Source organism: Dipodomys ordii, unplaced genomic scaffold (assembly GCF_000151885.1).
Source record: "Dipodomys ordii isolate 6190 unplaced genomic scaffold, Dord_2.0 Scaffold215, whole genome shotgun sequence".
Classification (NCBI taxonomy): Eukaryota; Metazoa; Chordata; class Mammalia; order Rodentia; family Heteromyidae; genus Dipodomys; species Dipodomys ordii.
Window position 1 is genome coordinate 862,376 of NW_012267431.1, and position 11,912 is coordinate 874,287.

The window sequence follows — 11,912 nt, forward strand, 5'->3', positions numbered from 1 at the left end:
TTGATTCCAGTGCCCTGCATCTTGTATATACATTTTTCTAATTTGGGGAGGGGAAGGGAAATAACAAAATGTTGAAATAAGGATACAGGTTAACCCATTGTAACAATGGAAGGTACAAGACACTTTGTTGAAAATGAACTTTACACCTTGGAGGGAAAGGAAGGAGTTGGGGCTGTGGGGAGGGAAGGGATGGTAGGGGATAAACAAAAGGAGGGTGTAACAATGCTCGATAGGAAATATACTCGTTACTTATGTAACTGTAAACCCCTCTGTACAGTATCTTTACAATAAAAATATAAAAAAGTTAAAAAAAGTAATGTATTCATTATCCAATTTATGTAACTGCAACCTTTCTGTTTATCAGCTTTATTCACACACACACACACACACAGAGCTTCTCTGGGCACCAATGGCTCATGTCTGTAATCCTAGCTACTCAGGAGGCTGAGATGCCAGAATCAAGGTTCAAAGCCAGCCTGGGCAGGAAAGTTTGTGAGGCTTTTTTTCTCCAAAAGACCTAAAGTGGAATGTAGTTCAAGTGGTAGAGCATTAGCCTTGAGCAAAAAAGGCTTAAACAGAACCCAGGCCCTGAGTTTAAGCTCCCGGACCCATGTGCATGTGCACACACATGCATGTATACCCACATGTGCCCCTCCCACAAAGTAGCTTCCACAAACCACATTTTGCCAAACACAGGTGACTCATGTTCAAAATTCTAGCTAATTAGGAAGCTGAGATCTGAGGACCATGATTCAAAGCCAGCCTGGACATGGAAATCCCTAAGACTCATATCTCCCAATTAACCACCAAAAAGCCAGACATGGAAATATGGGTCAAGTGGTAGAGCACCAGCCTTGAGCATAAAAGCTAAGGAAAATTGTGAGGTCCTGAGTTCAAGCCCCAGTGCCCATACAATATAAAGAAAATATTATAGAAAAGTCTACTAGGGAATATCTTATAAATATTAGCAATTACCTTCATGCACCAGTGGCTCAAGCCTGTAATTCTATTGACTTGGGAGGAGACTGAGAGGATGGAGGCTGGGTTCAGCCCGGGCAGAAAAGTTCAAGAGATTCTTTATCAACCAAGAGCTAGCACACCTGTCATCTTGGCTATGATGGAAAGTATAAAATAGGTGGATCATTGTCCAGGCACTTCTCCCAGCCCTCTCCTCCAATCTCCTTAACCCTCCCCCCATAACAATTGAGACATAAAAAATAACCATTGCAGAGCTAGGCACTGGTGGCTGACGCCTATAATCCTAGCTACTCAGGAGACTGAGATCTGAGGACCATAGTTCGAAGGCAGCACAGGCAGGAAAGTTCATGAAACTCCTTATCTCTAGATCTCTAGACATCAAAAGGCCAAAAATGGAGCTGTGGTTCAAATGGTAGAGTGCTAGCCTTGAGCAAAATAGCTCAGTGACAGCACCAGGTCCTGAGATCAAGCCACAGACTAGCACACACACAGAAAAAGATTGTGTCTTTTGTTCTCGTCCTCCTATCTGCTGTGGGAGAAAATTGTGAGCCATTTTGCAGACAGACTTCAATTTCTGTGTGTGTGTGTGTGTGTGTGTGTACAAAAGCAACAGCAGCCAGTCAAACTTTCAAGTGCTTTAATTAGATATTATGAAGAGAAAGGTAGACCTTCTAAACTCCATTCAACAACAGATTAGTCCTCATCCTCTGGCAGCTGGATCTTACTGGGGTCAAAGTAGTTGGACTCCATGATGGGGAGGCCATTGGCCTCTCGGTACTTCACCAGCCTCTCAGCTTCTCGGCGGGCCCACTCACGCATCCTGGAGGCAGCAGTAGCAAAAGCATATGTAAGGATTTGGAACTGGACACCAGCCCCACCTCAGCACCCCATTACCCACCATTCAGAGATCCTTTCAACCACCACCCCTCCCTCTGTCCCTGCCCTTCTCTTGGGACATCCTATATACCCGTAGTCAGGCATATAAGCCACAAAGGTGGTGCCGAAGATCAGGACAATCGACATGCCAAAGAAGAAAACAACCCGCATGTTCCAGAGGTCCACAGCAGGGTTCTCATCATAACCATGATAGTCTGGGTTCTGTGGAGAAAGAGAGGTTTATGAGTGCTTTCTGCTTCTCCACAAAGTGGTATGCTAGGTCTTGTACAACCTGCTTTCCAATTTCCCCCTCAGAACAATTTCCCTCCCTCACTAAATTCTTGTGCTTCTTCTTAGGACACTGGAAAGGGCTATTTATGAGTCAAAAGAATTGAATATTGGCAATTCCCCATGGTTCAACCTAATAAAACAGCCCCCTCCACCTATCAGGTTTCCCACTGCACCATATACATGTGATAGGCGTTTTCAAATTCATAAACTTTACAATATCCCAGTGAGGCAGGCCGTGGTAATAAGTATCTCCTAAGGCTGACTACTTTCAAAGTACCAGCTGCAGTTGTGAGCATTCTGACCCACTGAATTATATGAGGTAGATGTTATGACACTTCAAAATCGGATTTTAAGGAGCAGATGAATACATATAAAGTGTTTAGAGCAGAGACTTGCTCCAAGCAAGTGGCCTGTATCAGTGTTAAATAGTATGAGGAGTATATGTCCTGTACTCCGTTTTGAACGCTACCCACTTTAGATTTGATTTGTCTGCAAATAAAAGCACTCAACCCCGACCCTGGACCAAAGATATCAGGGCACAAAAGAGGAAAACAAGCTAGGGGGAAAAAATCACCAAATTAGAACTTTTTGCCAGTTGCGCAGTCTTCAATTTCAAAAGAACGTCCTCTAGAATGCCCCCGCCCGCCGGTCCCCAACTGACTCCTCCGGCATCCCGTTCCCAGTCCCTCTCACCTTCTCATAGACATTCTCGTCCTCCGGTTCGGGATCCTCCAGCCACTGGGCAGCCGGTTCTGGCGCCCGTTTTTCCGCCACAACAGTCTGGGCAACCACAGCCCGGGAGGAGCCGGATTCCCAACGCACTCGAGCAGCAGGGAGCCCGCGAGTCATCGCGGCCGCCAAAAGGCGGTGAGTACACAATCTCAACAGTCCGGCCGCCATGACAGATTGTGCCGCTGGATCTCAGGGCGGAGACGGAAATACGAGTGTGCGCAGCTGCAGTTAACTACCTTGAGATCATTGTCGCTCCGCCCTCCCCTCATGAAATAGATCTCGAATCGGAGTTCAGGAGTGGGGAGGAGCATTGAGGAATTCTCTTTCTCGTCCCTGTCAGCCCCCCCCCGCCCCAATCCGTTCTTTTATCTCTGTGAGCTGGCTGAGAAATATTTTTTCTTGACCTCTCTCACATCCCCCATGTAAAGTGATGACATCTGGGAGGTCCTTAGAGAAAAGAGGTGGAGCTCCCGCTTGCCTTTCAACTTCAAAGGATAGGCAAGCTACGAAAAAGCGGGCCTTACAGGATTGGCCCACAGCTACTCTTTTTTTGGACTTTCTGGGGCGTTCTCACGGGTGTGGGGAGGTGGCATATGGCTGCCAATCAGAGGAGACAAGGGCTGGCCCTGGCGGGCGGCGGCCAATAGACGAGGCTGGCCAGAGCGCGCTCCCTTAGTAGGTGGATGGTGGTCGGAGTGCCGGCTGCCGTCTCCTCGTCGCCATTTTGTGCTGGGTATTGCGGCCGGCTGGGAGTAGGCAGCATTGAGTTTCCCTGAGAGGGCCGACCCTTAGGAGGGCCGCGCGCCTGGCGCTACTCCCCTATCCCTTTCCCCTTTGCTGCCCTCTGACTTGATTGCTGTGAACACCGGCCCGACAGCTGTGAGTTTAGAAGGAGGTGGCGGCGGGCCGAGGTGATGCCTGGGAGCCCTCCCTTGACAGCCCGGGCAGAGAAGGTGAGCGTCGCCGCTGGTCGTGGGGGCGGAGGTAAGGGGCTGGGGAGGAGGTGCAGTGTTCATAAAGAGGCGCGAAGACGGACTGCAGCCCAGCGATTTTTGCACCCAGCCAAGCTATGCATGCATGGTCCGAGCCCAGGAGGGGGTGTCCCCCCCCCTCTTTATGAAAGCAGAAGCGCGTGCGCGATTGGGACTTGGGATGGGTGCGCGCGGATAGGGGGAAGGGAGGAGATACGTTGTAAGTGGGCTAGTATGCTTTACTGTGTTTGCTACGCGGAACTTTATTATTGGGAATGTGATTGCTCTGTTACTTTGCTACTTTTCTATCTACCGGGAAATGTCCTGTAGCGTGGGGAGGTTGGGGACGAAGGCGAGGAGAAAGCGATTGGTATTTATCCTTGGGGTGTTGTATATCTTGCCTCTGGTCTTTGCCCATCAAGGGGCTTGGCTGTAACTCTGTGTGTGTGTGTGTGTGTTGTGTGTGTGAGAGAGAGTATGTGTGTGTGCGCGCACGCGTGTGTGTGCGTGCGTGTGCGCACACGCAAGCGCGTGCGCGCGCAGGGATATGTATGGCGACTTTTTCTCCTCAGGAGTTCCCATCCGTGACACTGATGGTTGTATGTTGAAAGGGGCTCAGTATTTGACTGCAGCCCCCAATTGTAAATTCTTTCCGTGATTTTGATCCCTCGTTTTGGGGGGCTGGGGTCTGTAACTCTGGCTCCTGTTTGTGTTGTGTGGATGACCGTGCAGCTACTGGCCCTTTGGCCAGAGGGTTTTGTGTCTGCTTCTCAGCCTCTAGAGCTAACTTTTACTTATCAGGGAGCAGGTAGCTGGTTCCTCGCAGCTTGAGGAGGAAGAGAATTTTGGTGAGTGTGTTCGGGGAGGAAAGGTGTGGTGGCAACCTGGTGTTGGGCAGGTGTTTTAGCTGCCTGGCTTTACCCAGTTCCTATTCAGAGGGTGGGGCCTGAAGATTCTGGGATCGTTCGTTCGTGGGCAGGGTCAAATCGTTGTGAAGACTCTCTTAGTTCTCACGATAGTCTTTGAGAATTAGAGGAAACGTCTACTGCTCCATCTCAGCGGAAGAACACACTGTTTTGGAACAATCTGAGGAAGGGCCCGTTTTGCTTCTGGAAAACTTAACCTCAGAGCCCTGGGGAGAGAGGCACCACCTTGGGACCTGGCTACACCTCAGCGCTGAGCCAGTTGCTGTGTGAAGGCCAGAGCTGTGTTGGCTAGGAATCCAGGGAGGTGGCAGCTATCTCTTGCCAACTTAGCCCATTCAAACACACCCCCAAGAGCCTTTCATGCTAGGATAGAGGCAACATCTTCCTGGGAGATGAAATTGCACCTTGAGCCAGTTGAATGAGCCTGCTGAGGACTTGGGGCTTCCATTGTGATGTGTGGGGTTTTTGTTGTTTTTGCCATGTTGCAGATGGCACCCAGGGCCTTGGGAATGCTAACCAAGTGATACACCACTGAGCTGTAAATCCCTTGCCGATTGTGAAGTCTTATCTCCGTACCTAATGTGCCTAATTCGAGCAAGTGGGCCAGCACTGGGAGACTCCCCCTGGCCCTGCTGGGCATACAGCAGGTGGCTTGATCTTGGCAAAACCCATATTGTAACACTGTTGAATCTTCCCACAGTTTCCTCTACAATATGCTCCCTGTCTGATAAGGGCCTTGCTATTTCCTGGGACTGTGTAGGGTGAGGTCTAGTGTCATGTGGAAAACAGAAGGAGTGGGCTATAAGGGCTGCCTTCCTGCTCTGAACCACAGGAACACTGGGAGGTGGGCTAAGGGACAGCAGACAGCCAGGTCAATAAGTTTCCTTGAGAAACCCTCTCTGCCCCAACAGCGTTGACCCTTTTCTTCCTTCCATCTCTCCAGAGTCCCTGCAAGAGGCATCACCCAGGCTGGCAGATCATGGTGGCAGCAGCAGGGGTGGCTGGGAAGTGAAACGGAGCCAGCGGCTGAGGAGGGGCCCCAGCAGCCCCCGCAGGCCCTATCAGGACATGGAGTATGAGAGACGGTGAGTTACCCTATTCCCACCCTCCCAAGCACCCCTAGGTTCATCCCCACATAATAACTGCTCCTAGAAGATGTTGGTAGGGGCTCTGGATAGAAGAAGCAACACAGACAAAGATTTCTGTTCAGCTTATGTGTTTGGGGCCTAATGTGAGCCAGGATGCGTGCTAGACTCTGGGAGTGCTACAGATGATTGGAGGTCTCCTTTGTGAGACCTGCTTGGTACTCAGATCTCACAAAGGAGATCTCATGGTATACAGGTGACTACAGAATAGCTTGATACATATGGGTGGATGTGATCACGTCACAGGGTGTATGCAAAGGGATGAAAGGAAGGGAAAGGAATCCAGGCTGAGGCCCAGGTTTCTAGCTTGGATAGGCCGGATATGGTGAAGGCAGCCACTATAGGAAGATGGCCAGAGGAGGAGGCATGGATGTTGCCTGGGGTTTGAAGGGTGGGTGCTAGTATCACGGTCAGAGTTAGGAATTTGCCCAGAAGTATGAGGCAAGCCTGGTCAGATAGTGGAAGACTTAAGGGACAAGCTAAGCTGCAGTTGTCATGACTTGTCTTGGAAGGAGTAATTATATACAGGATTTTGTATGTGTGTGAGTGCTGGTCTTGGGGCTTGAACTCAGGGCTTGGGCACTGTCCCACTTCCAGCTTTTTCTGAGTAGTTTACTGGACATAAGAGTCTCAGGGACTTTCCTGCCTGGGCTGTCTTCAAACCACGATCATCAGATCTCAGCTAGGATTACACATGTGAACTACCAGTACTCAGCCATGGGTTTTTTTTGGTTGTTGTTGTTTTTTTTGGGGTCCGGTCGTGGGGCTTGAACTCTAGGCCTGGGCGCTGTCCCTCAGCTCTTCAGCTCAAGACTAGCGCTCTACCACTTGAGCCACAGCACCACTTCCGGCTTTTTTCTTTTTTGCTTATGTGGTGCTGAGAAATAGAACCCAGGGCCTCATGCATGCAAGGCAAGTACTCTACCACTGAGCCACCTTCCCAGCCCCATGGTTTTGTTTTTTTTTTTTGAGGTTGATTCTCACTATGTAGCCCAAGCTGGCCTCAAACTCATAAGTCTTCTGAGTACTGAAATTACAGGTATATACTACCATATTTAGCACATATAATGTGTCTGTCTGTCTCTCTGTCTGTTTTGGGGCTTGAACTCAGGACCTGGGTACTGTCCCTTAGTTTTTTCACTTAAGGCTAGTGATCTACCACTTTGAGCCACAGTGCCATTTCTTGTTTTCTGGTGATTAAATAGAGATAAGAGTCTCATGTACTTTGCTGCCCAGGCTGGCTTCAAACCGCAACCTTTAGATCTCAGCCTCCTAAGTAGCTAGGATTACAGTTATGACCCGCTAGTCCCTGGCTATAATTCTTTCTTTTAACTTTGGTATTGAACAAGAAATAGTTGATAGCTAGGTGAAATAGAGATCTTGAGTAAAAGTCCATATTTCTGCATCACCCTATCTGGATCGAGTGGAGCACACCTCCTCACCATCCAGGTACTTCTAAAGGAAATTATCTAGAACGTTTTAAGAGTGCCTCATGAGGAAAACTCAATTCACCTAGAAAAGCCACTGTTAACAGTTAACAAGAGCTGGGAATATAGCTTGGTGGTAGAGTGCTTGCATGCATGAAGCCCTGAGTTCAGTACCTCAGTACCATATAAACAGAAAAAGCTGGAAGTAGCGCTGTGGTTGCTCAAGTGGTAGAGTGCTAGTCTTGAGCAAAGAGAAGCTCAAGGACAGAACCCAGGCCCTGAGTTCAAGCCCCAGGACTGGCAAAAAAACCCAGTTAGCAAAATGGGCTGGAGCCATGGCTCAAGTGGTATAGTCCCTGCATAACAAGTGTGGAGGTAAGTTTAAAATTTAGTTGTCAAAAAGTATAAATGTAGAAATTGTGGTATGATAATAATTTTAGAAATGTCTTATGAAGGGCTTCCTTCTCCTGCCACAACTCCTTTTTGTAATGTAGCGTTATATCTGGGCAGTGGTAGCTCATGCCTATAATCTTACCTTCCTACGAGGCTGAGATCTGAGGTCATGGTTCAAGGCCAGCCTGGGCAGGAAAGTCCATGAGACTCACCTCCAATAAACCACTCAGAAAACCAGAAGTAGTGCTATGGCTCAAGTGGTAGAGTATTAGCTTTGAGCTGAAGAGCTGAGGGACAGTGCCCAGGCCCAGAGTTCAAGCCCTATAACAGTCCAAAAAAGGGGGGGGACTTTTTTCTCCAATTAACTACCAGAAAACCGGAAGTGGTACTGTGGTTCAGGTAGAGTTCTCACCTTGAGGTGAAGAAGAGTGCAGGGCAGCACCTAGGCCCAAAGTTCAAGCCCCATGGATTGACAAAAAGAGAAAAAAATTCTTTTAAGGCCAAGCACAGTTGCTCACGTCTGTAATCCTGACTACTTGGGAGGTAGGGATCAGGAAGATTGTGGTTTAAGGCCAACCTAGGAGAGAAAGAGAAGGAGAGAGGGAGCTGGGTGCAGTGGCATATGCCTATCACCCCAGCTATAAAGGAAGCATAAGTAGGAAGATCATGGACCAGGCTGGTCCCAGCAAAAAGTGAAACCTTGTTCATAAAACAAGGAAAGCAAAGAGGGTGACAAGTGTAGCTCAAGTGATAACTCGCACAAGGCACTAAATCCAAACTCTAGCACCACTTTTTAAAAATGTCTTCTTTAAAAGGCCCACATCTACAATTTCAGTATTGGGGAGGCTGAGGCAGGAGGATCACATAGCAAGACCTTGTCTGAAGACAAAAGAAAAGAAGAAAAAAACTATTTGATTTGGGGACTTTATTTACTAGAACTGCTGTGAGGCCATTGCTGAGCTTGAAGAAAGGTGATACAGTTGCCTCAGATTTTGTCACAAAGTAAAACCAATGACTTTTCTTGGGCTTTTAAAGGACCTGAAGTGCAGAGGTGTGAGTTAATCACACTTTCTAGTTTGAGGTAGGTTTCTATCACAGGTCAGTCAGTGCAAGACCTCCTCTTGCTGTGTTTATTTTTTCATTTTTATTCCCAATTCCCACCTCTCTGGGTAGCAGCACTGTTGTGCTGGAAAGGTATCTTCTAAAATCGGTAGTGTTGTTTCCAGTGTCTGTTTTCAATTTGCACGAACAGCATAGTGCTACAGGCATCCTTCTGTTTCCTGAACTTCACATCTCTCAGTGCTATGTTTAACAGCACTGTCTTGCCATGTGTGTATATTAATGTTGGGCTTCTAATTGCTGCCAGGGGTGCTGCTGGGTTGGGCTGCTGCATTTGAGTTAACGATTCCCCCAGGTTACCTGTTCTTTATTTGGATGGGCTAACATCATTACCTTTTTGCCTTATAATTTGTTCCTTCAAAATATTCCCTTTTTCTGCCCTATGTCATGAAGATTCTTCAAGTGTGTAGTTTTACTTTTAACTATTTGTGGAGCTTTATTCTATATAAATATCCAGGGACTAGGTGGATAGCTGAGGTGTGTGTTTAGCATATGTGAGGTCGTGGGTTCCATCCCTATCACAACACCAAAAAGGTTTTTGTGTGTTTTTTTTTTTTTTGGTCCGGTCGTGGGGCCTGAACTCTGGGCCTGGACGCTGTCCCTCAGCTCTTCAGCTCAAGGCTAGCGCTCTACCACTTGAGCCACGGCGCCACTTCTGGCTTTTTTCTTTTTGCTTATGTGGTGCTGAGGAATCGAACCCAGGGCCTCATGCATGCAAGGCAAGCGCTCTACCACTGAGCCACCTTCCTAGCCCCTTTTTGGTTTTTTTTTGGTCAGTCGTGGGGCTTGAACACTGTCCCTGCACTCTTCAGCTCAAGGTGAGTGTTCTACCGCTTGAACCACAGCACCACTTCCGGTTTTCTACTGGTTTATTAGAGATAAGAGTCTCACGGACTTTCCTGCCCAGATTTTCATACCTGGGCTGGCTTTGAACCATGATCCTCAGATGTTAGCCTCCTGAGTAGCTAGGATTACAGGCGTGAGCCACCATAGCCCAGCACAGAAAGGTTTTTTGGTTGTTTTTTTTTTTTGGGTGCGGTCGTGGGGCCTGAACTCTGGGCCTGGGCGCTGTCCCTCAGCTCTTCAGCTCAAGGCTAGCACTCTATCACTTGAGCCACAGCACCACTTCTGGCTTTTTTTCTTTTTGCTTATGTGGTACTGGGGAATCGAACCCAGGGCCTCATGCATGCAAGGCAAGCGCTCTACCACTGAGCCACCTTCCCAGCTCCCAGAAAGGTTTTATCAGCAGTTCACTCCTGGAATCTTAGTTACTCAAGAGGCTGACATCTCAAAATCAGGGTTTGAAGCCAGCCCCAATAGGAAAGTCCAGTTATCTCCAATTATCCAGCAAAAAGACAGAAGTAAAACTGGCTCAAATGGTAGAGCACTAACCCTGAGCAGAAACGTCAAGGGTCACTGTCCTGGCACTAAATTGAAGCCCCACTACCAACACCAAAAAAAAGTGAGGTACCAGTGACTCACAGCTATGGTCCTAGCTATTCAGGAGGCTAAGATCTGATCATGGTTCAAAGCCAGCCTGGGCAGGAGAGTCTGTGAGACACTCATCCCCAATAAACTACTCTGAAAAGGCGGGAAGTGGAGCTATGGCTCAAGTGGTAGAGCTCTAGTCATGAGCAAAGGAAGCTCAGGAAGGAACAAGAGCCCAGGCCCTGAGTTCAAGCCCCAGGACAGGTTAAAAAAAAGATTTATCAAGACACTCAAAACCAGTCAACCAGAAATTCACTAAGATTGCATTGATCTCTTCTCTTTTCTTGTTTTTTGTGTGCTGGTATGAGGGCTTGAACTAAGGCTTTTCACTTTTGTTTGGCTTTTTTGCTCAAGCCTAATGTTCTACCACTTGAGCCAAGCCCCACTTCCAGCTTTTTGCTGGTTCATTGGAGATAAGAATCTCATGGACTTTGCTACCCTGGCTGGCTTCAAACTGTGATCCTCAGATTTCAGCTTCCTAAGTAGTTAGGATTACACGCATGAGCTACTGGTACCCAGCTTTGCAATGAATTTTTGAAGTTTTTTTTTTTTTCTTGCTGATAATTTCTAGGGTAAAAGAAAGGGCTGGCTGTTAAGTCATCACTGACGTATTTGCTAGTTACTTCTAGGCAACTACTTGAGCCATGTCTCCAGCCCCTTACTAGTTATTTCTAATACTTTACTAGGAACTCTGATGATCTTGCTGAGTTGAATGCAAAACCACCCTACCACTTCTGAGGTAGATCAGCCACTTTACTTTCTCTTCAGGGGTCAACACATTGTGTTCTATGAAGGAACTGGTAGTAAATATTTTAGGATTACAGACAGTCCCTGTTCCAACTACTGTGACCAAAATCAGACAGATCATATGTAAATGAGTATAATTGTCTTCTAATAAAAATTTATTTAGCCGGGTGCTGGTGGCTCACGCCTGTAATCCTAGCTACTCAGGAGGCTGAGATCTGAGGATCACAGCCAGCCCAGGCAGGAGAGACCGTGAGACTCCTATCTCCAATAAACCACCAGGAAACCGGAAGTGGGGCTGTAGCTCAAGTGGTAGAGCGCTTGCCTTGAGCTGAAGAGCTGAGGGACAGCGCCCAGGCCCAGAGTTCAAGCCCCACGACCGACCAAAAAAAAAATTATTTAAAGTAACTAGATTTGGCACACTGGCTGGAATTTGCTGATCCTGAAGTCAGATTGTTATCACCACAGTTTATTTATTGACTAACCCACTTTTGTTCACTTGTTAATTTTAAATATAAGCTTCAGTTATTTTGCAATGTAAATTTCATGTATGTATGGAAATAGAAACTTGAACTTTGTGAAGCCTGGTCTTTGTGTTAATTAGCTTTTTTGTTCAAGTCTAGCACTCTGCCACTTGAACCACACCTCTACTTCTGGGTTTTTGGTGGTTAGTTGGAAATTAGTCTCAGGGACTCTTTCTCCAGGCTGACTTTGAGCCTCAGATCTCAACCTCTTGAGTAGCCAGTGTTACTAAAATGAGCCACCAGTGTCCAGCTGTTTATGCTAAGTTTCTGTGTGTTTTTTTTTGGGGGGGGTCCGGTC

The 11,912-nt window shown here is 47.5% G+C and overlaps 2 protein-coding genes across 5 annotated transcripts in view; one reads left to right on the forward strand and one right to left on the reverse strand.

Moving 5' to 3' along the window:
- Positions 1–1,598: 1,598 nt before the first annotated feature.
- Ndufb11 (NADH dehydrogenase (ubiquinone) 1 beta subcomplex, 11, 17.3kDa) lies at positions 1,599–3,294 on the reverse strand. The gene is made up of 3 exons (XM_013035555.1): positions 2,839–3,294; positions 1,946–2,076; positions 1,599–1,798 (listed from the first exon to the last, which is right to left on the reverse strand). Exons 1-3 carry the CDS (start codon positions 3,043–3,045, stop codon positions 1,672–1,674), a joined length of 465 nt encoding a protein of 154 aa, XP_012891009.1. The 5' UTR covers positions 3,046–3,294; the 3' UTR covers positions 1,599–1,671.
- A 278-nt stretch (positions 3,295–3,572) lies between these two features.
- Rbm10 (RNA binding motif protein 10) overlaps positions 3,573–11,912 on the forward strand; it is a 42,024-nt gene continuing 33,684 nt past the window's right edge. For 3 of the 4 annotated variants that reach the window (XM_013035556.1, XM_013035557.1, XM_013035558.1), the window contains exons 1-2: positions 3,573–3,830; positions 5,718–5,859. In XM_013035556.1, the coding sequence (XP_012891010.1) occupies positions 5,843–5,859 (17 nt within the window). In that variant the 5' untranslated portion in view covers positions 3,573–3,830; positions 5,718–5,842. Of the gene's footprint in view, positions 3,862–5,717; positions 5,860–11,912 lie in introns of all 4 variants that reach the window. The other variant, XM_013035559.1, reaches the window with a different exon arrangement.

Excerpts from the sequence above, each read along its gene's own strand:
- Ndufb11 (XM_013035555.1), bottom strand. The coding sequence starts at position 3,045 with ATGGCGGCCGGACTGTTGAGATTGTGTACTCACCGCCTTTTGGCGGCC. Across the intron at positions 2,077-2,838 it reads ACGAGAATGTCTATGAGAAG|AACCCAGACTATCATGGTTA; the intron begins GTGAGAGGGACT and ends CTTTCTCCACAG. Across the intron at positions 1,799-1,945 it reads GCTTATATGCCTGACTACGG|GATGCGTGAGTGGGCCCGCC; the intron begins GTATATAGGATG and ends TGCTGCCTCCAG.